Genomic DNA, 24,761 nt, shown 5'->3' with positions numbered 1-24,761 from the left:
AAAACACTAATAATTCTAGCAGTCATACTGTACCATATAAAAGTGACTTCAAATAATTATCAATAATGAAGCTGATTGTGCTACATGTCGTTGAGCTGGTGCCAGTCCTGGCCACCCAACAAACAAGCGATGTCCACAATGTCCCGCCCTCAACAAGCCCTGCTCAGCTCCTGGGGACTCATGCCTACGGCTTTTTCCAATAAAGTCAATGCGTCTCCTATCTGCTCTTCCTCTTCTGCTGCCTTCCCTTCCCAGCAGGACTGTCTTGCCCAGAGAGCCTGCCATCTCAGGCTGTGCCTGAGGTGGGACAGCTTCATTTCTGTCACTTCTGCCCCCAGCGATGTTTCAGGCTCAGTTTGCTCTAGGACCCTCTTGTCTGTCTAACCATTTTTAAGAGCCTATTTATAATTAGAAATAAAATATTGTGTTAAAGTATAATTAATAAATTATAATACAAATTATATGAACAAAATAATGTTAAGCAAAGGTAATGAACATTAGTCAAAGTAAAATATGTTTGAAGAAAAATGTATTCTACAGAAATCTCTACCTTGGATGTGCACGAATCACAGTGCTCACAGTGCTGGTTCTCTAGAGAAACATACCGTTGACACAGAGGGCAAAACCTAGAGACGAAAGAAAGAGTTGGAGAGATTACTGCATATACTTACTGAGTTTCACAGAGTAAATAAAAGTTGGCAAGGCACTCATTACAAATTTAATTCAACATCGAATGATGGGCCAAAGTTAAAAGTAACAGAACTACATGGGTCAGTATTAAAAGCCCTTCAGTATTAGACACCTGGAACTGCACTTTCAGTGACCTGTGTGTGTCAAGGTCCACTGTGACCTTACCTGTACCCTTCTTCAACAGGAAGGATTACTTTGTTGGGTGGAATATTGGTGAAGATGCGCACGGGAGACTGTTTCCGACCCGTCTTTCCATGTTTATAAAGTGCATGATTATCATAATCTACCTAGAAAGTTGTAAAAATTTGAAAAGAGAAAATTTACTCAAATGAGTCAATATTTCTTAAGATTCTTTAACCAATAAATGAACAAGCTGATACTAAGACACAATAAACTGAGGTCTTTAAAAGCAAGAGTTTACTTACTAATTAGCAGCCTCTGAAAGCCCTCCATGGCAGTGAAATTTGATTATAAAAATGGTAAAATTTGTAATGACAAAGTCACATTGCCTAGCATTGAGAACAACTCCAATCTTTTATCCAATAGACTTTACAAGAAAGGCTATTACAAAACTAAGAATTTAGAGTTTGTAAGAAGTACAAATTGGTCATTACAAAACAGTCCGGAGAATGTCAAGTGCAGCACAGGGATACAGTTAATAATATTGGACTGGCCCTGGCCGGTTGGCTCAGTGGTAGAGCGTCAGCCTGGAAGTCCCAGGTTTGATTCCCGGCCAGGGCACACAGGAGAGGCGCCCATCTGCTTCTCCACCCTTTCCCTCGCCTTCCTCTCTGTCTCTCTCTTCCCCTCCCGCAGCCGAGGCTCCATTGGAGCAAAAGATGGCCCGGGCGCTGGGGATGGCTCCTTGGCCTCTGCCCCAGGCGCTAGAATGGCTCTGGTTGCAACGTAGTGATGCCCCAGATGGGCAGAGCATCGCCCCCTGGTGGGCGTGCCGGGTGGATCCCGGTCGGGCGCATGCGGGAGTCTGTCTGACTGCCTCCCCGTTTCCAGCTTAAGAAAATTCAAAACAAAACAAAACAAAACAAAAAATAATATTGGACTAACTATACGGTGCCAGGGGTCCTGGAAGAATCAGGGGACCACTCTGTAAAGTATGTGATTGTCTGACCACCGTGCTGTATACCTGAAACTAACACAAAATAATGTTGAATGTAAACTATAATTGAAAAACAAAACCAATTTTTTAAGAAGAATTTAGCTTTTGGCATTAAAAAAATTCCACCTTTGAAGATACGGGCCAGCTTGGTTGCGGCTTTTCATATTTTGTGCGTGAAATTCACTACATGTCCGTTTTCGGCTCGCCCACCCTCAGCAGGATCTCAGTCCGGCCCCGCCCCCCACCATGTGACAGAGCACAGGTTTGGAGGCCGGACAGTGGCTCTGCTGCTCACTGCTTACGTGACCGTAAGCCAGGCCGCATAACTTTCACCTTAGAGATGTGCCAGAGAAACAAGATGATGGGTGTGACACGCCGAGTTCCGGGCCTGGCACATGTAGAGACAGACAGAAAGACGGCGATGAGGAGAGAGGCTGCGAACTCCAGCTCTCCCCACGATGACTATTTCAAACATTTACCTCTCTTCTCAAGATTCCTAATTCAACGGTCAGTGTCAGCAGATTATCCTGAAGGTAAACTGAAGCTCAGAATCATGGTCTCTATTAGCTTCTTGCTCCAGTCCTTCCTCCGGTCTCTACTCTCCACACACATTTTCAATTTGGTTTAGAACTCTAGGGATCCACCCGCCGCTTTGTTGGCCTTTCTTTAGGATCATTCTCGGTGTGGGGTCTGGATCGGCAACGTCACCACCTGGGGTCTTGTTGGATCGCAGACTCTGGCCCCGCCTACGACCTCATAAAACAGAACCTCTGGGCTGGGGGGCCCAGCAATCCGTATTCTTCACAAGCCCTCCTCGCACAATAGTTTGAGAACAACTGCTGTAAACTGTCCACAAGAACACCATGAGATCTTTATGAGGTCAACACAGGTGGAACACAACTTTCAAATAAGTTTTCATGATTGTTTAGACTCCAAACAAGAATACACTGAAGAATTCACAACAGAGCTAGCTATTTAATAAGCCAATCACAAAAATGTCAGGAACTGATGACAGTGGAAGAGGCCTTTAAAGGGAGAGTCCTAAGCTCCTCGTGGCCCTGCCAAACGCCTACTAGATTTACGGGGGTACACATTTAGGGAGACTGATTAACAAGCTTCAGCAGGATGAGGAGACCCCGCTAAACAAAGGACAGAATGAAATAAAATCCTGGCAGGTCTGTCAGCTGTCAGCATGATGAGCCCACAGCTAGCATAAGTGTGTAAAAGCTGGCCCAGGCCCCCAGCGGGCCTAAGGAAAGAACGAGGTTAGGTCACATCTGAAGCCCCATATTCAATCACTACATTTTAAGAGACATTAATAAAGCCGCTTCATTTCCATGGAAAGTAATGGAAATGAATAGGATTTAGGGTTTAGCACATAGCTGGTGTCTACTCAGAGAAGAGAAGGCTGGGAGGATGACCCAATAGCTACTTTGTAACAGAAGGGGTGTCCCGTGGAATAAAAATTAGCCTTATCCCTTATTGCTCTGGAGAACAGAAGTAGGGCCAATGGTTAGAAGTTAATAGGGAGCATATTTTATCTCAATATGAGAAAATCTTCTAACAATTAGAGCTATTAAATAAATTGAGTTGCCTTGTAAGGCTGCAGGACTTTGCTCACTAAAAGCATCAAGTGAGGCTAGATGACCGCTTCTCGTGAATTCAGTGCAGAGGATTATTACGCTGCGAAGTTAGCCTATGTTACTTCTGTTTCTTTCCAACTTAAACATTCTATGAATATGTGTTACCTAGGAGAGGCTAAGATACAAAAATAGATTTTACTTCAAAATCACCTTAAAACAGTACCTTCAGTAGTTTTCTTTTAAAATGATTTAAATTCATAATTTCCCCCGTTGCACTCCTCTTTGTACTCAATGAATATATGGCACCTTATTAAATTCAACAAAGATATTCTGAACACTTATGAGTGTCATAAGAAAAAGATTTTTCCCAAGAGAATCTTACAAAGGTTTGCAAATGTTGGAAAAGAGTATCTTAGAAAGATTTCTAGCAATATTTCTAGGAATATTCCATGCAATATAATAGATAGCAGATGGAAGAGGAAAAAAAAAAAAAGAACCATTTCTTTATGGTTACCCAAGGAGTCAGAGAATGTATGTGTCAGGAAGGTGGTTGATTGCTTGATTTTGCATAACCTAATTGAGATTATTATTATTTTTAAATGCGGGTTTGTTGTGCTAATTAACTATAAACATATGGTATGTAAAATGCATGCTGCTAGGGTAAATTAATGTACCTCTAACATACATCCATATTTCATAGCTTCATCCACACAAATAAACCTCCTATGGAAGAGCTGTAAAGCAAACACAATTTTGCAAATTGCATATCACTAGTGGTAGAGCTAATACACCATTTTCCCATCATTATCCCTGACATTTCACTCACAATGATGATGAGAGGCATTTTCAAATAGAAAATTTCTCCCATGGAACTGATTAATGTGATGAAGTACTGTATAGAAATGAGGGAAAGCACAGAAATCTCTGCACTTCCTAACTTTTAATTTTATCTCTACGCAAATTTCTTCTGCAACATGAGACTGAAACTAGTGATGGGAAAGCCAGACATTCAAGTCAACAACCATTATTTTGCACCTACTATGCTCCAAGCATCTGGCCCGGAAAGATCAACTAGAACAGAACCTGTATTCTCGTAACTCCCTAAGGACTGGGTTCTGTTTCATTTCAGTACACTGAAAAGATCCCAAGTGAACTAACTCGTCAGCTCCATCAATCAACCTCTATCACATTAATAAGGTCTTTTACTCATGTTCTCCATAGCCCATGTAACCTCATCTAAGATTACTATATATAGGAAAAACTAGTGAAATTAGTATATACAGCATTGGGTAGTGGCTCGTATGGAAAGTAATTAATAAATAATGATAGAAGAATAAGCTGTTTTGTGTACTCACATTGGAAACTGACTTTTGTCCTACTTTGTGTGTGTGTGTGTGAGTGTGTTTGTATTTCACTCCAAACCCATGAAATGTTTTATTTGTCAAGTCTTAAAAATTTCAGTTGCCACCTTTTAATTTACAATCATATCTCAGAAATTCCTGTTAAAATATCTTCATTTATAAACCCTGGCCGGTTGACTCAGTGGTAGAGTGTCGGCCTGGCGTGCAGGAGTCCCGGGTTCAATTCCTGGCCAGGGCACACAGGAGAAGCACCCATCTGCTTCTCCACCCCTCCCCCTCTCCTTCCTCTCTGTCTCTCTCTTCCCTCCCGCAGCCAAGGCTCCATTGGAGCAAAGTTGGCCAGGGCGCTGAGGATGGCTCTGTGGCCTCTGCCTCAGGCACTAGAATGGCTCTGGTTGCAACAGAGCAACGCCCCAGGTGGGCAGAGCATCGCCCCCTGGTGGGCATGCTAGTGGATCCCGGTCGGGAGCATGCGGGAGTCTGTCTAACTGCCTCCCCGTTTCCAACTTCAGAAAAAAATAAAAATAAAAAAAACTTCATTTCTAAACATGAAACTAGACTCAAACACCAGTTTTTCTATTCGGGATGATTTTTTTAAAGATAGCTTTTAAAAAAGAATGAAGCAAAGAGCTCTACTTTCAAGAATCCAGACCAATGTGCAGATGAGGTGGAAACAAGAGCTCCCATAAGCGTGCTCCGGCGGAAGGAGACTGAGATGCTCCGCTCCGATATGGTAACACAGGCCCGAGAGCCCGCACTGCCTGGCGCTGCCCTGAGACACACCCGGCCCTGAGACACACTCACTGATCAGGCACGCTGCCCTCCTCTGCCACCGAGCCTGGTGTTCTCAACACACTCTCCAGGAAGCCACCACCAATTACTTTATCAGGCTGGGAGCTGAAAATGGAACTTACCTGCCATCCCTTCTCTGGTTCAATCATTTTATTTTATTTTATAGCTAAGGAAACAGAGACCTGGGGTGAAAGAGTGACTTCTCTCAGGATTAAACTGCCTCTAAAAGGCAGTGCTGGAACTCAGACTTATGACTCTCCATCAGAATTTCTTCCCATTGTCACATCCTTCCCTTCTAACCTGCCCTTAATAAAACACTTGGTGTCCGTGGCCGCTGATAACTATTTTATTCTGCACTCATCAAGGGCTTATCATGGAGGAGTCTCCGTACTTTATATTTTATGAAGATTTGCAGCACTCTGTCTTTCTCTTACCTGAACAGTATCTCAAAAAAGATTCGGTGATTTGGGGTTTTCTTTCCTTTTGACTGCATTGTGGTTTGGGGGCTTATACTCATCTCAGACAATGTCAGAACGAAGGCCTAATCAAGGTTTTTGGGGAAAGATCGGTGAAGGAGGAGAGCAGCAGACTTTCAAATTTTTATTCGATAAAGGTGACTAACATGAAAGGAAAAAATTACCACAAAATGAGGCTAAAGTAACAAAGAAAGAAAAGGAAAGCAAAAGACTCAGAAAAGAAGAGGGTGACAAGTCCAGATAAATTTTCAGAAACAAAGGCAGAAAAATCATGAAAAGGGAGGTACATCCAATAAGGTTAAATCCACTAGGACAACAATTTTCAACTGGCATGCCACCATGCACTATCTGACTATTTAGTCAGGGGCACTGCCTCTTTTCCCTTAGATTGTAAATTTAAAAAATGACAACAGCCAACACAATAGCCTCCTGGTGTGAATGATGGGCAAAAAAATGTAATGTATTTTTTGGTGTGTCACAGAATTTTAGTAATTAGTTTCTACGTGGCATGAGATGAAAATGGTTGAAAACCACTGCACTCAGAGACAGTGAAAGCAATTTCTCCAACTAAGTATGTCATGGGCAGTAATGTTCTTATCTTTAGTAGGAGGACTCATGAAAAATAAATACTTGTTTTGTTTTATAGATCTTATTCTAATGTTTCTTTTCTTTTTTATTTATTTATATTTAAATTTTTTTCTTCTTTTCCAAGTGAGAGGAGGGGAGATAGAGAGACCGACTCCTGCATGAGCCCCAACCAGGATCCAGTTGGCAACCCCTGTCCAGGGCTGATGCTCTAACCCCGTCTGGGGCTTCTGGTGTCCAAATCATTTTTAGCAACTCAACAGAGCCATCCTCAGCACCCGGGCTGAGTGCTCAAATCAATCGAGCCAGGGCTGCCAGAGAGTGAGAAAGAGAGAGAGAAGGGGGAGGGGTGGAGAAGCAGATGGGTGCTTCTCCTGTGTGCCCTGACTGGGAATTGAACCCGGGGCTTCCATACACTGGGTCGACACTACTGCTGAGCCAACCGGCCAGGGCCTGAAATGTTCTCTTCAAAGGTTGGCTTTCTTTTTATTGAAAAGACTGCTTTTAACCCTGTCCAATACACATGACCTAATTAGAAACTTTTTCACTAATACACTTAATTACATAATAACACCCAATATTCTTGGATTTTGAAAGATTTCTCAAAATCAAAGCTCCAGAAGTTCCTGTCTAAACAGGCGACAGTGGGTCCCTCTGCGTTGCCTTCCTCACCTCCCCACCCCGGTCTGCCTTTGCCTCCTCACCATTTCAGACTCTTGCCATAGTAGCTGGGACAGTTTTCTAAGGAATCTTGTATTTTGCAATTTTAATGTCTCAGAGACTTCAAGAAAGGACCTGGAGAGAGTTTTACCCCCACCTTGAGACCATCTGAATGATGACAATACAGTGATGGTTATGACAATATTAATAGCAATTACCTTTACATTTGCTGTGTGCTAGGGCCTAGGCTAAGCCTTTTTAATGCATTACCTCATATAATTCTTAAAACCATATGAGGCACATATGGATTTACTAGCCTCATTTTACCAGGTAAGATGAGCCTCAAAGAGTGAGAGAAAATACGCCTAGCTAGTGAGCAGCAGAACCAGGATTAAAACTCGGTTCCTTTTCAAATGCAGAGTTCCCACTAACTTTTTCATTCAGCTTTGACTCCACATGCGGGGCCCCTGCTGTGTGCCCAGCACTGCGCAGAGGGTGACTCGCTGCCAAGGCAGCAGGTGCTGCTGGAACCAGGACTCCTTCGCCCCGTGCACATCTCCAGGCTGGGGCAGCCCTCTCTGCACTGTCAACGTCAGAACCAGAAGGCCCCTCAGACAAGAAACAGAGAACTGGGCGCCCTAGAAAGGAGAGTTCGCCACTTTGAGAAGAATTATGATGTGGATTCTTTTTCTAAAGTGGAACTCAAAAAGTCAATATTAAAACAGCTATACACTTTGGTGAAGGAGCCAGTTAAGATGGTTCAATGGTCATAAAAATGTCTGTTCAATTTGATAATGTAATTTTTAGAATTCTATGTTAGTTTTGTAAATTTATTTAAGGAAGTTATGTAAAATATGGGAGAAAAGTTTATGAATAAAAGATGTTTATGGCAGGTTTATTTATAGTACCTTTAAGGTAAAGGCAGCCTGGAAGTCCAAAGAGAAGAGAATGATAACATAGTCTGTTAATAAAATAATTTAAAGTTACTAAAAGCATAAAAATTATGTAGCTGCATTTAAAAATGTACATTTATATAAGACACAGTGAAGAAAACAGAATTCAAATTCATCTGCTATGATTACAAGTATGTAAAAATGTTTTTAAAAGAGACAGGAAGGGAATACTTCAAAATTGTATTTGCTGTTTGAGGAGGAATCACAGGTAGGGCTGTCCCTGCATTTTTAGTAACATTACAGGTACTTCTTTCAGAACTTCTAAATAATTTTCATAGTGGTATATCTTCCAGACTAGAAAGACTGGAACCTACTGTTAGCTTGGAATACCTAGTGAAGACATTTGCAGTTATAGGGATGAAAAGCCTTCATCAGAGGATGGTCAATTTCTCAGGAAACTCAAATAGAAAACTATAATTACGCAAGAGGAAGCAGTGCGCACTGGGTGAACAGACCTCGTTATGGCGACAATGGAGTTCACTTGAGAAGTCAGGACATGAACACAGGAAAGTGGGCATTAAAGCAGAAGACCAGGCTGAGGGCAGGGTGGAGGTACCGTGGCTCCGCCCTGTGACTGTGCGCACTCAGGCAGGTGGCCAGGGCCTCAGGCAGCTACGTGAAGGGGGTCTAGCTGCTCCCATCCTGAGTCAGCACACTCGCCCCTCTGCCTCTCTGATGCCGTGACCTGAGGCACACCCCTGCTCAGTGCTCCTGGCGGCCTCCGAGTTGCACAAGAGAGTGTACACAGCATTCTACTGACCAGGAAAAGCTGTTTACTTCTCTCTGACCTCTACACCGAGAAAACCCCCTGCATTACGATCCTGCGGGTGTTGTGAAATCACCTGCGATGATAAATGATTAGATCAGTTGGTCTCAAACCTAACTGCATTTCAGAATCCCCGGGGAAGCTTAGTAAAATACGTATTTTTTTGAGAGTCGAGCTCTACCCTCTGATTTTGATTTAGTAGATTTATTTTGGTACCTAAGAATCTATATTTTTAATAAGCACCCCAGGGATAACAGATATTTAGGTCCTACTGGACTAAGCTACATATGGTATAATTTTAGTGTTTAACAAAATTTATAGCATTTTCATTTACTAAAACCAACAGTCTTATCGGAATATTTATTTAAACTGAATATCTATTCCCCACCATGCCAGCAGACAGAATATTTACTGTACCTGATAATCCAGCATGCAGAAGCTTGGGAAAAACTGACAAATTCGGGATTCAAAAAAATATGGGAAAATCCAGAAAATGGGTAGTTCTTTGGGACTGTCATCTAATGGATCATACGAAAGGAGAAAGAAAATAAGAAGCTGATATTAAAGGAAAAAATAAAACAGCTATAACTGGAAAACTTCTGGTACCAGAAGAAAGTACAATTGTTCAATAAATTTAAGTCATACACAAGGGAAGAAGGTTGACCAGAGCGCCATTTACAACCAGACCTTTGTCAAAGGCAATGGAAACGTTCTTTTCTATCTAAACACAGCTACAAAGGTATGCAAAGTAGTCTTTCCATACATATCATGATAACATATGTAAAGGTAGAGATGTTACCAAAAAAGTGGGAAAGAAAATGGAGCCCCAAGATTTCACTGGTTCAAGTTCATACAGCTGGTAAGTGGCAGCACTGGAATTCACGCCCACAAAGCTCTTTATTACTTTCCCAATAACAGAGACTTGATCTCCTCTCATAAGTAACTTAAGAACTGAAAATAAGCGGAATACTTAAGTCATGTTTTAAATTTTATTTTATATATTTTACTTTTCATTTTATTTTACTTTTTAGCGAGAGAGAGGCAGAGACAGGAAGAGAGATGAGAAGCATCAACTTGGAGTTGCAGCACTCTTAGTTGTTTGTTGATTGCTTTTCGTATATGCCTTGACTGGGGGGCTCCAGCCGAGCCTGTGACCTTTTGCTCCAGCCAATGACCTTGGGCTCAAGCCAGTGAACTTGGGCTTTAAGCCAGCGATCTTTGGGCTCAAGCCAGTGCCCATGGGATCATGTTGATGATCCCACGTTCAGGCTGGCAACCCCATGCTCAAGTTGATGAGCCTGCACTCAAGCCAGATGAGTCTGTGCTCAAGCTGGTGATCTCAGGGTTTCACACTTGGGATGTCAGTATCCCAGGCCAACACTCTATCCCCTGTACGCACCACCAATCAGGCTTATTTTATACAGTTTAGATTTCATTTGCATTCTGTCCCCAAAGCAACACTGTTTATGTACCATAATTGATGGAGAAAATTGATTACCAATTCCTGACACTGTTACAATTTATCACCTTAAAAACTTGAAACTAAAAAATTGTTGTATAGACTAATTAGATAATTGTATTAAATACTTTGAAGTCCTAAGCCACTTTAAACTGAATAGGAGCCCTCAGCCATTATTCTACCTCTAGGACCAGGTATGTGTGTGTCACTGATAACCACTGTCAGGCGACTGGATGTCTGACTTTCCCACCCAGATCTTGGCACGGTTAGCACTCTGGGCCAGGGGCTGGGTGCCATCTTAGGGTTCTGAGCAAGACGTTGGGAACAGGGAGTGTAAGACCCACGAGGGCAGAGATATGGCTCTGTTGTCCACTATGCTTCCAGCACCTGCACAGGACCTGGTTCATAGAGGCCATTCGGTAAGTACAGGTGTGGGCAAAATTAGGTGTAGTTATGAATACACAAAACACAGTCTATTCTTGTATTATTATTTATTAATTATTGTATTACTTCCCATATGAACCACTGTAAACCTACTTTGCCCACTCCTGTATTTATTGAAGAAATTCACTGCTGTTCTTCAGAATGTTCCTTTATGCCCACCAAAAAAAGGAATATTTTACCTATAAACCATTTTAAAAATACATGATCAGGACAATACAAAATGTATCATGATGACAAAGTTTGTTGCATTATCAAATAAGCCTATTTTTAAAAAAGACAAGGACCCAAAGGCATGTATATTTTATCAGTGCTCTGATTCACTGAGCTCTGCTAACATTTGACAGAAAGTAGATATATACATACATGTTTATTTTGCATTAAGTAATAAGTTACACACCTTGGCTTTGACCTTTTTTCCACATAGCAATTAACTTCTTGAATGTAACAGCCAGAGGTTCCACCAAGCCACCAAAAGGAGGATCTGTCACCATAATGACTCCTTCCCCTTCATCTTCCTGTAAAAATGTTCTGCACACTTCAAGGGCAGCCTAGAACAAATAAAAATTCATTTCTAAGTTAGGACTAGAGAGAGGCAGTTCACCCTACCTGGAGGAGAATGCATTAGGCTCAGCCTCCTTCTCTGCACTGAGACCTCACCCAGCTGCCACCCAGAGCCCCTCATTGACATCCGGAAGAGGCTTTCATTCAGCCCCTGTGAGATTTTATCTTTCGGGGTCTTGATAAGCAGGTTTTACAATTGCAAGTTCAAATATCACCACTGTCAAAGGACTACACATTTCAAATGGTTAAATTAAAAAACTAAATTTAGTAACCAAAAAGAGAGAAACTCATTACCCATGAAGACTGTCTAAAACAAACAGAAGCAGGGACTGTGCTAAACACTGGAGACATAAAGACGAATAAGACACTTTCTTTTTCCTCTCTGGTTTGTCCACCACCATGTGTTCAGTTTAACAGGAGCTACAGGTGCCAGTTAAACACGCACATGTTTCTGAGTGCTGAGTACACGGCAGACATAACTGAACAAGCACCAGTAAGTACGTAAATGAAGGCTCACAACTAACAGAGCTTATCCCGGCCATGACACCATGCTATTAGCACATCTTCCCAACAAACTGGTTCAAGTACTTTTAGGAATTGCAAAGTTAATATTAACCACTGTCTAGGATATACATCATTTTTACTTCAGGAGAAATTAATGAGACACGAATAATAACAACTCCAGTCAACTGACTTTGTAATAGTTTTCAAGTATGAACTCATCTATAAAAGCAAACCAACACTTAATAATAGGTGGCATATGATTTTAAAGTTTAATGGTATTTTAAACTTTAATAAACTTATATGTACTTTATAATAAAATATATATTGTTCTACTACTAAATCAATTTAGAAGACCCAACAGATGAGAGAAAAGCACACAACATCCTAATCCCTCTTCCCTTGGAGTGTCTTTATTCACTTCCAACTGGAAACACTACAGCAAAGGATAGTGTGTCAAGAAGGCTAATCGTTTTTCAAGTGCTGCCTGGCACTTTCTCAACCCGCCTTCATGAACAAGGACCTAAGTACAGATGATGCTACTGAAAAAATCCTGAGTTAAGAGCAGAGGAAAGAAAATAAACAAGTAAACTAGGCCTAAACTCTCAACCAAATTTTAAAAACGGGAAGAATATCCTTCCAGGAAAGAATTAAGGTTGTGATGTCCTGTCATGAGGTGCTGAGGATCCCAATACAGACCACCTCTGGGAAATAGATGCTTGCTTATCCCACCAATGTTGACAGTAACTTAAACCTTTTCATCTCAGTTAGAACTTAAAAAGTGCCTAGCCTGTTCAATGCCACCCTCTAAACACACTTTTAACCCCCTTTACCATTAAGGCACATGACATTTTTTGTTATCCAAATCCTCTATTATTTGCTATGAAAAAATCCTGTGCGGGAAATGCCTGCTTTTTAATCCCATTAACTAGGAAGTGCTGATGAGCAGTGACAGAGGCTTGGAGCCTCAAAGCGCCCTGCACACCTTCACAGGTGCCTGGAGACACACAGATACTCCGTGATTGATTAGAGCACGGTAATCGTGACTGAAAACCTTGACTCAAGAAGGATGCAGAAAGAAAAAGGGCAGAGAGTAAAATCATTCAAACAATAGTTTCCTCTAGGTCAGTCTCTAGTTACAGGGCTACTCAGAGGCTGTTACTAAAGTTACAGAGCGAGGAGAGTGAGCCGGACGCCTGTTCTCCGCTGGGAAAGATCAAGGGGAACGCAGTCCTGGCAGCTCCATAAACGATCTAGAAGCTTGTAAGGTAATTCTATAAATTTTCAATAAAAGTTACATAAAATTTCCTGGACGAAGGCTAATTACATATTACTTTCTTAAAACATATGAAATTGCTAGCCAACTGTTAGGTATTTAAATGTAATTTTACTCTAATTATTATGATTCAATATAAGATGCAAAATCACAGCACGGTATTAAAAGCAAATAACTAAACCCCTGACCCACAACTGCAGCATCAAGCAGTGATACAAACTTGGTTACTTCCTCACTTATGTCCCCAGCCCTGAGCTCAGGGCCACATCATTTTAAGAGACCATCCTGGACACTTCCATACCAATACTGCTCCAGCCTCACAAACTCAGCATCCCCAAACCCCACGTCCAAACTCCCCTGCCCTGTTTTGATGAAATGTGAATCCAGATCACACCACCAAGTCATCTTTGACTTCTCCTCTGGAACACTTATCACCAAGGTTTTTTTTAAATTGAGGTACAATTTTTTTTTAAATTCAAGTATACAACATCATGATTACAACCAAGTCTTTTTTAATTTTTTTTTTCTTCATTTTTCTTGAGAGAAAAAGACAGGAAAGAGAGAGACGTGAGAAGTCTCAACTCCCAGTTGTGGCATTTGATTGTTTCTCATATGTTCCTTGACCAGGAGGTTCAAGCTGAGCCAGTGACACCTTGCTCATGCCAGTGACCCTGGGCTTCAAGCCAGCAACCTCTGGGCTCAAGCCAGTGACCCTGGGATCACGCTGATGATCCCGTGCTCAAGCCAGATGAGCCCGCGCTCAAGTTGGCGACTTCAGGGTTTTGAACCTCGGTCCTCAGCATCCCAGATCAATGCTCTATCCACTGGGCCACCACTGGTCAGGCACAACCAAGTCTTCTTGTTTCCATCTGTGAAACGCCTACACCATCCACTTTGCTATTTCCCACTACCACAGTCCTAGTTGAGAAGTCCTTCATCCTCTACTGTCATGTGATTTGTCAACTCCTCTCTCCTCCATGCTAACCTAATCATCTCTCAGATCCTACTGATTATCAACCACATAAGCCCTTTGGGAAACAGTGAAATACGTCTTATTCTAACTGCTATTTATTTCAACACTTGGTTTTCATGGCTGTCACGGCTGAAAATATATGTCCCGAAGCTGAACTGATTCTGATGGAAGGAGTACACTCCTGTGAAATGAGTCAGGAGCCTCATTTTTCAATCCCAACCAACAATGCAATTTTTTTTCATTTCCTTAATGCTTAGTTTTTTAGTTTCGCATGGGTTTCATTCTCTAATTACTTAGTATCTTAAAGCACAATATATATACATACTTCAGTGTGGTTCCATTTTTTTTAACTGATACATACACAACACATATGGATATACTTCAAGTGTCTTGATAATTCCAAATCATTTACAAATTCAAACCCTCCTGGCAGGTGTGACTACTTGGTTGGTTGTGCGTTTTACTTTGTAAGAGGACGGACAAAGAGCCCAACCTGGGAGAAGTAGCAGCTCGGCTGTGTTGTTGATTCACCAAGACATTATTAACATCATATTGAAAGAAGAACTTGTTTCAGCCACTGTCTTTAAGACTATTGTTTCATGGCAGTTTTAGGTTCACAGTAAAATTGAGAAGATACAGAGATGTCCCACCCACCCCTGGCCACCACGCACGCAGAGGGTGAGCCTGCGTTGACCCATCTTCCTCACCCAGAGTTCATAGTTTACACCAGGGTGCACTCTTGACACTACTTTTGAAGGATTAATTTAATAAAATTTCCTGCTCCTTAACTGGGACATGAAATTTATCAGGGAGGCAGACACCAAACAACTAACCATGGAACTATTTAATGATATAGTATCGTACATCTACGAAGGAGAGCTTGAGCCTATCTGGGGCTCAGTGGAGACTGGACAAAGTCACTTAGAACAGCACCCTGAAGGATGAGGTCAAGTTGACAAGGCAGAGCAAGCAGAAGGCAGAGGAACGGCATGGGCACAAGCCTGCGGTGGGAAGGCCAGTTCCAGACGAAAGGTCGAGGTGCAAGTCCCGTGCCCTGAGCACAGAAAGCAGGAGCCGGGAGAGGAGAGAGGAAGAGAGGCAGGGTCAGACCCCACAGGCACGGGGCCTCGGTGAGAAAGCGGGTCTTTACCCCAAAGGGGGTGAGGAAGAGAGGCAGGGGTCAGACCCCACAGGCACGGGGCCTTGGTAAGAAAGCGGGTCTTTACCCCAAAGGGGGTGAAGAGTTATGAAAGAGGAACAATCTGATCACTTCTAGATGATCAGTACGTACTCAATTTATGAATAGTGGTGGAATGGCCACAATTTGATCAGAAGGGACTTTAGAAACTAAAGAACAATGGAAATAGTCTTGACTTTGTTCTTCCACAGGAGGAAAAAGAGATAATGGTTATAATTCTTACCTCTCCATCAAAGAAGTGATGGTTAAACATGTTATAATGGCAAAAGCTATCTTCCATATAAAACTGTGAATACCTGTAAAATAATTTATTACTGGAGTTACTTGTTCAGTGATAGCTACACATTTACATAGTTACAAACTAAAATTTAAAACTACAAAATCACACCTTTAATAAAATCAATTTCATCACTCTTTAAGTGTTCTGATATAAAGAACACTTCCCCAAAATCTCAGCCAGTAACAGTGGATGATGAATAATGAACTAAAATTATGTTCCCAAGTTTAATAAATCAGTGATAAAACTATGCAATATCACATATAAAATATACATGTTCTTGTGGACCAGAAGAACATAAACAATCAGGTTACTGGTAGATTATCATATAGTTTAAGCTTGAGATAGGCTGACAATTAAAATACATGTCCCACAGTTAATAACTTTAAGAAAAATACTGAATCAATATTGCTGCTCAACAGCTATTAATTACTGTATTTTCTTCTATGATTAACAAAAATAAAGTACTTAACACAAAGTTTTTGTCTATTGAAGATTAACTTTATAAAATACGATTTTTAATATATTAGAAAAATATGTGCATTTCATATTTTCTGAATTAGTGTCAGGAAAGAGGGATATTTGTTTACTGATTAAATCACTTCATTCTTCTAACATACTACTTTATTAAAAAATGTTTTTGTTACTTTTATTTTTTTAATTAAAATTTGTTTTTTGTAATTACAGTTGACATACAATATATCAGTTTCAGGTGTAATACCATACTACTCTAAAACACCATCAGTAACGAATGACAGTACCTGCTTTGGGTGTTAACATTTTATAAATTTTTGCTGATTTACCAGGCAAAAATTCATAATAATGTTTTACATTTGCATTTATTTGATTTCTTATAAGACTGAGATTTCTTTATTCCTTCAGTGTGTTTGTACTGTCTGTCCCGTTTTCTCCATTTATGAATATGGGTCTTTACGTCTTTCTTGCCGATTTCTGAGTTTTTCAAGTAATATATTATAGAAACCTCATTTTTATCTCAATGGGATTTTGAACTTTGACAATTTTGTTATAAACAATTCACATAGGAAGCACATCATCCTTCTACAAAATGCATAACCTAGCGGGAAGGCTGAAAAAACCAGGGACACATCCTTCCTTCTTCAACCAGACCGTGGCCGTGGCGCTGCATGGTCCACTCCTGTTCTCAGTGATCCCTGACTGCCTACCCCTGGCTCACCAGCTCCTGTTCTCAGTGATCCCTGACTGCCTACCCCTGGCTCACCAGCTCCTGTTCTCAGTGATCCCTGACTGCCTACCCCTGGCTCACCAGCTCCTGTTCTCAGTGATCCCTGACTGCCTACCCCTGGCTCACCAGCCACAGTGAGGGCTACAGTGGGCGACCCTGGCTTGTCCTCTTCCTGTTACTCTGTGGTTAGAAGCACAGCTCTGTAGGCAGATGGGCTAGTTTCAGACTCTGAGTCTCACCTATTAGCTATTAGCTTCGTAAACTTAGGAAGTTATTGAACCTATCTGAGCCCCAGTTTCTTCATCTACAAAGTGAGAAATCCAGTAGTTTGTACCTCACAGGCCTTGGTGAGAATAAATGAGATTATGTATGTAAAGTGCATACTACAGTGCGAACTACAAAGCATACATGGGAATGTTCAATATCACTATTTTAATAAACACCAGCTATAACTATGTATGTCTTAGTGTCCCTAATATTAGCGAATTATGTTTATACCCAACCAAATCTCCCCTCCTATAATCTAAACCATTTCTTCTCATTGTGTGGAGATGGAGAACAGCTGCTCACCATTTTCAGTGTGTTATCCCTTAATATTATTTAACATACTGTTAATACATCTGTTAATTTCATAAAACAAATCTGCATTGAAGAAGTAAACAAAAGGTCTGGATAACTGAAAAATATTTAAACTATATACTGTAACAATGAACATTTCAAAAACTGCGGGACAATGTCAATTACCATTAATAAACAAATGTCTTCCTATTTAACTAAATTCCAAATAGCTAGTAATGTATGAATATCTGTTATTTAATTAATTTATATCTATCAGTACTAGTACAGCTGTGAGTCAATTATCATTTGAGAGTTTCCTTCTCTCTTACATTGTTTTGTGGAAGCAAAAAAAAAAAAAATGTATATATATATATATATATATATATATATATATATATATATATACACAATCCCTTTTTAAACATACTGCTACTACCTCTCCATTTTTCATTGCTTCACAATGACACCAGTTATTTTTTATTGTTTGTTATTTAAATTTTTTTAAATTTATTGATTTTAGAAAGAGAAAGAAGAATGGAGAGAAAGGGAGGGAGAAAGAGAGAAAAAAATCATTGATTTGTTGTTCTACCCATTTTTGCACTCATTGGTTGATTCTTGTATGTGCCTTGATGGGGGATTGAATCCACAACTTTGGCATATTGATATGATAATAGCCACTTTTTTAAATTGAAAAAGAAAATTTTATTTACATAAAATTCAACACAGTACAGTTGTCCAAAACTTTTGGGCAGTCATGGTTCCAGAGAGAGAAAAAAGCCTTGATTTCAGTTTTAAGTTTCATGGAATACAAAAAAGGGAGCATAATTATTCATATTTCAAATTATGAGAAATCATTCAACATTACCCTCTTAAAATGAAATTGGCCACAAAGAATTATTCTCTCTATTGAATAAGGCAAACAAAACCAATCAGAAATGCATACACTTGAAAACTGTTCAAAAGGACATTCGTTTAATTTGGCCATTCATCCTCTTTAAATGAGCCAGTTACTAAGTGTGAGACATGCTCTGCACACAGGAAATGTAATCAAGAGCTGAATAAAATCAGTTCATGAAATGAACCCAAAAAATCCGTTTTTTTATATAACTTTATTTGGATGATAGTTTGCCAAATAGAGTTTCACATCCTTCCTGCTAAAATTAGAGCATGTAGAAACCCATCTTAGGAAATGTTAACTTCATATCTTAGACCCCTGGAAGGGATATTTATAGCACATCTACATAGACGCTGCAGTGGAGGCCGTTCTCTGAAGCCTTGGACAGACCTTCCGCAGGGCAACAACGAACCAAAGTCAGAGAGTCAAAAGCAACCAACCCCTGCCACTCCATACCGCAGAGGAATTTTTTTTCCCTGATTTAATTGTGAGAAGTCTGCACTAACCACACACTCCATCATACTATAAATACATTCAGCAGACTAAATTCATTCTGGCTGCTCCTATGTTTCAATAAACCAGCTCTCTCTAAACACCCAATGTTGACCTTTTGTAGAATTAACTCCGTAACAGAGTATGGGATCAAAGACACTAAGCTAGGATATCCTTAGTACAACACCTTGGGCTTTTGTTTGCAACACACAAACAGAGGCTTACAGACATGAAAAAAAAAGGATCAGTGTATTCCATTATAAAATAGCTTGATCCACATCCCCTGTGTCTAACTCTATCCAAGAGATTTCAACTCCAGGCTCAAGAGAGGTAAAACCATAGGCATGGCATTGAAGGCAAGAGTTAAGGGGCTATTTAAATTGTTCAAATAGAAAGTAAATTGAGTCAGATGCAAAGAGTTCTGAGAATGGTTGCACAAGGACAGAAATGTACTTTACTTACTTAACACTACTGAACTGTATGTACATTTAAAATTATTAACATAGTAAGTTTTATGCTATGTGTATTTTGTCAAATTTTTTTAATAAAAAAGTAAATCAGGACAATAGCAATGAATAATACAAAACGAAATTATGAAAACAATTGACAATAACAACAAAAAGAACAAACATTTAGAAATAAATTTAACAAAGGAAACACAAGACTTACACACTGAAAAATACAAAATATAATTTAAAGGAATTAAAGAAGACCTAAATAAATGGAAAGACTCTTATGTACATGAGGTGGGAGACTTAAGATGGTAATACTCCCCAACTGATGCACAAATTTAATACAATCTCTATAAAAGTGATGGCTCGGTTTTTTTGTAGAAATTTACAAGCTGATCTTAAAACTCCTAAAATGCAGGGAGCCCGAGAGAACAGAGCTGGAAGACTTCGACTTCCTAATGTCAGAACTTACTACAAAGCAACAATGATCAAGACTGTGTGGGACTAGCATAAGGACAGACACAGATTAATGGACTAGAATTTACAGTCCAAAATTAAACCCATACATTTAATTTTTAATAAGGTACCAAGGCAATTCAATGGGAGAAGAATAAACATTTCAACAAATAGTGCCAAGGCAACTATGCAAAAGAATGAAATTGGACCCGTACCTCATGCCATATATAAAAAAATAACTTAAAATAAATCAATAATCTAAATATAAGAAGAACTAAAACAAAAAGCTCTTAGAAGAAAACAGATATAAATGTTCATGACCTTGTATTAGACAATAGTTTCTTAGGCATGACACCTAAAACAGAAGCAACTAAATAAAAAAGAAAATAACTGGACTTCATCTTTTCACTTCCACTGTGAAGAGACAACCTGCAGAATGGGAGAAATTATTTGGAGCCCATATATTTGATAAGGCTCTAGTATTCAGAATGTATTAAGAACTTTTTCTTTTTGTAAAAATAAGTTTATTTAATTGATTTTATAGAGTAGAAGGGAGAGAGAAAGAGAGAGAGACAAGAGCATTGTTCCTGTATGTGCCCTGACCAGGGATTGAACCTGCAACCTCTGAGCTTCGGGATGATACTCTAACCAACTGAGCTATCCCGTGAGGGTTAAATGTTAACTAGAATTATAACAGGTATAAACAATTAAAAGGAGAAAAAACAATTAAAAGAAGTAAAAAGAAACAGTAGACAGCAAACAACAATAGATACTATACTTCGTAAACCTACCGAAAATCAATATCCAATAAAAGGCTTTTAATGTTAGACTTCTTGTCGCCTGATGCTTTCAATCTGATCAGCTCATGCAACCTAAAGCAATTAGTGAAAGCAAATTTAGTAAGAAATTACAAATGCCATAGGTAATAAGTGAATAAAGCCCCCAAAAGTCAATGTTCTATTAATATTTTTAATATTTCAATAAAACACTAAAGAGAATTTTGCAGATATAACCAAAATTTCAGTTTTGCAAATATTTTTAAAAGGCAGAACTTATCTGAAACAGAGAAGTCTAAAATTATAAACAATTTTAAGAAGCAAATCAGAATGAATCCTTTATCATGTGTGGAAAATCTATAAAGATTTCTCTCAAATGGAGTACGCATTACAAACTCCTTAAGAGGGGCCATGTTTGGTAGTTCTTTGTATACTCAAAGCTTCATGCTATATCCTAGAACTTGATCATTTTTTTCTTACAATTTAAATAGTGAGGCCAGCAAAACTTTTTAAAAAATCAAATAACATACCTTGGTGTTCCAACACACAGTACTCTTCGGAATGCAAGGGTAGAAAGTAGGTCTATCAAGAACTGACAGCTCCTATCAGCAAACAGATACTGGGCGTTTGTCTTCTTGTTTTCCAGGGGAGAAAGGAGCTGACTGGGCCTTTTCAACTGGGTGACAGAAATGTCACTCACGACCTCATGCTCACGATGCTTCTCCCAGTCACCTGGCAATAGCAGCTGCTGACATCTTTGACAAAACTTTCTCTGAGACAATGGCAACTCAATGAACTTCAAATACCTTCAACAAAACATAAAAGAATATATTTTAAGTTTGTTTTTTGTTTTTTGACAGAGACAGAGAGAAAATCAGAGAGAGGGATAGACCGACAGGAAGGGAGAGAGATGAGTTAGTTGTTCATTGATTGCTTTCACACATGTGCCTTGACCGGGAAGCCACAGCAGACTGAGTGACCCCTTCCTCGAGCCAGCGACCTTGGGCTCAAGCTGGTGAGCTTTGCTCAAACCAGATGAGCCCGCGCTCAAGCTGGCAACCTCGGGGTTTTGAACCTGGATCTTCTGCATCCCAGTCCGATGCCCTACCCACTGCGCCACCACCTGGTCAGGCTCTATTTTAAGTTTGTTTTTAAAGGCAATTTATTTTTGCTAGTTTAGTATGCAAAAAGTATTATTGTTTCCTAAAGAATATTGCAAAATGAAGCAAAGGTAAGAAAAATCTGCAGAACGTTGCCTAGAATTTACGTCCAGCTGCATGCCGACGAAGTGGAAGAGAATCAGCAATTTCATAAGAATTGAGACGCTCCAATTCAGCCCCTGAATGAAGATCAATATCCATTTAAAATGTGACCTAATATATTACTCACATAGTGTAGTAGGAATGGAAACCACTATCATGTTTAAATTTATCGACAAATTCACGTGCTTTAACTTGGACGTGTTAAACAGTCTAGCTCAGTATGACAATCATTTTAAATGAGAAATTAAGATCATTCTTCAAGTTCTTATGGCATACATAGCAAGCAAAATTACCTTCGAAAAGAAAAAAATGTTCCTACAAAGTTCCTCTATTCTTAGCAATACTGAGGCAGGCAGTTCTAAGAAGCTCATCCTCCAAACAGCAAGCTCATACTCAAAGCCTTAAAAATATGTATCAGAAACCCATTTGATTTCTTTCAAGTCATCCTGATATCTGATTTCAAAGTCACCACCTTGGTCTTTATTTTTTTCCTCTGGGATGAGTAAATAGAGAAAATAGTCATGGTTAGTGTGTTTAAAAACTGCTGACTTTGTATATGCTATGCCAGCTATGAAATCAGAGGAAGAAAACAAAAGAAAAAGAAATAAGATTATCAAGACTCATAGAGGGTCAGAAATGTCCAAATCTGAGCATGTCGAATAGGGCACTAAAGGATTCTTCTAGTTTGAGATTGAACTAAACTCTGGAACTGCACTGGAAAAACTGAACTTAATGCAGAATCAAAGTGGGTTTTAAAACTTTTTTATTTCTAAGCACAGTTTCACTTCAAAGCACCCAAGGCGGTGACAAATAGATATTCTGAATGGCTACAGCAAGAAATAAGCTTATCAGGCCGGCAATTTAAATATTTCTATTTCTGTGATAACGGTTCTTTTGACAGCTTTATCTAAGACTGAAAAGAAAAGGACAGCAGTGTTAGAGGAAACTTCTATGGTAATGCAAAGAATGTCAGTCAAGAAAAGGGCCCCTAAGACATGAAACACGAGTGGAGAGAACCACTGCACGACAGCCACAGAAATGCCGAGTGTACAACCGTGACCTCTCACTGTTAAATGCTAAGTGTGGAAGACGTCCACACCCAGCCAGGATAGAGTAACAGAGACAGGATTTACTATCCTGACCCTCAAAAAAATGTTTCAACACACAAAATATATGAAACCACACTTTTAAGATATGGGGCAACTGGCAGCCCAAACAGCGAGAGACAGGAGAAGGGAACAAATGAGTGGAGCAACTGTCCCGCTTACTGGTCCCCTTTTATCCACAGTCCAAGACCCCCAGTGCGGATGCCCGAAACTGCGGACGGCCTCGAACTCTGTATATATTGTGCTTTTTCCTATACATATATACATATACATACATACATACATACACACATATATATACCTATGATAACAATTAATTTCCAAGTTAGGCACAGTAAGAGATTAACAACAATAACTGATAATAAAATAGAAAAATTATAATATAAAAAGTTGTATAAATGTGATCTCTCTCTCTAGTAGTTTTTCTGTATTTTCCATCTGATCCAATTCCTGAATCTAGACTTGTGAAACTGGCTAGAATCCCCAGTCAGTGTTGAACAGCAATGGTGAAACTGGCATCCTTGCTATGTTCCGACGTTAGGAGGAATGCACTCAATCTATTATGGGTAGGCTATTAGCTACATTTTTTCTTAGATGCCCTTTATCAGGTTGTGAGAGTTCCGATCTATTCCGAGTTTTCTGAGAATATTTATTATGAATGAATGTTTGATCTTGGACTTGGAAGAACTCAAGTTATATATTTCTATACCCTGGGTATTTACTGAAAAGCCTGTGGGACAGGTAGAAAAGGCACCATCCAGACTAGAGCATCTTTAAAAGTCCTAGAACAGATTTCTCTAAGATGGCACCAATAGATTTTGCTACATCTGAATGTTCTGGAAGGATCCAGACCACGAGCAGCATCTGCAGCTGAATCAGTGACAAGAACATAAATAAGAGTGGCTACAACAAGAAGCCCAAGACTGTCATTAACTCCAAGGAAAACAAAAAGCTACATAGGAAAGAACTTACTGTGATTTATTTTATGGTTCAGCTATGAGCAGCATTTATAGGGTTATAATAATGAGCACACTAAATTTTGAATCTAACCAAAATCATAATCTAACCATATAAGACTAAGGTATGAAAGTGTACGTATGGATTACAGCTGTGCGGGGCAGGGGGCAGGGGGCAGGGGGCGGGAGGCAGGTGTTGGAGAGGAGAGGGCAGAGAGAAGAGGGGACGGCCGATCTTCATCTTCCGTAGGAAATAAACAGACACTTCCAGAAATGGATTAATCACGAAGTATGAGACAGGCACATTTTGTATTCTACAGATAACAAGGTGAATTCTAAAAGAATTAGCCAGAAGAGCTGACCGTGGTGCCTCCTGGGAGTGTAAGACGCATGGGTAGAGACAGGCATTTCACTCTTTGTAAAACCTCACAGAACTATTTGATTCTATTGCCACATACACATTTCTTTGTTGAAATTTACTTCACATAGCACATAGACACCTTTTCAAGTGTACGATTCACTGCTCTCCCTCCCGGGAGCACGCCCATACCTGTCCCTTACCCCCTCCCTCCCCCACAGGTGTGCATCTCCTAACCTAGACTCTAAGGGCCCCCAGAGGACTCGCAGCCAGGGAGCAGTAGGCAGTGGCAGCTCGTCCCAGGCCAACCCTGCGCCCACCTCCAAGGCCCCTTTCGCTGACTTCTCAGTGAGCTAGAATAGCCCCACCCAGGCTCTCCTGTTGCTTGTACTGTCCTAAGCCCTTTCTTGTAAAAAAAAAAAAATCAAAAAGTGTACGATTCATTGATTTTTAGGACATTCATGAAGTTGTGCAACCATCGCCACAATATCATTCAGAACGTTCCTGTGCCCTCAGGAAGAAACCTCGTACCTATCAGTGGTCACGCCCCCAGCGCCGCGCTCCCCACCCCTAA

The 24,761-nt window shown here is 40.0% G+C and overlaps 1 protein-coding gene across 2 annotated transcripts in view; it reads right to left on the bottom strand.

Moving 5' to 3' along the window:
- Positions 1-24,761, bottom strand: part of ZCCHC4 (zinc finger CCHC-type containing 4) — a 42,271-nt gene that overhangs the window by 6,943 nt on the left and 10,567 nt on the right. For both annotated transcript variants that reach the window (XM_066385723.1, XM_066385725.1), the window contains exons 4-10: positions 21,036-21,311; positions 20,521-20,601; positions 15,619-15,691; positions 11,284-11,434; positions 9,401-9,501; positions 856-977; positions 551-626 (exon numbers count right to left, since the gene is read on the bottom strand). In XM_066385723.1, coding sequence (XP_066241820.1) covers positions 551-626; positions 856-977; positions 9,401-9,501; positions 11,284-11,434; positions 15,619-15,691; positions 20,521-20,601; positions 21,036-21,311 — 880 coding nt within the window. The remainder of the gene's footprint in view (positions 1-550; positions 627-855; positions 978-9,400; positions 9,502-11,283; positions 11,435-15,618; positions 15,692-20,520; positions 20,602-21,035; positions 21,312-24,761) is intronic.

Source organism: Saccopteryx leptura, chromosome 5 (assembly GCF_036850995.1).
Source record: "Saccopteryx leptura isolate mSacLep1 chromosome 5, mSacLep1_pri_phased_curated, whole genome shotgun sequence".
In the NCBI taxonomy this organism is placed as follows: Eukaryota; Metazoa; Chordata; class Mammalia; order Chiroptera; family Emballonuridae; genus Saccopteryx; species Saccopteryx leptura.
The sequence above is the reverse complement of the archived record's forward strand: the minus strand, read 5'-3'. Positions and strand labels throughout refer to the sequence as shown.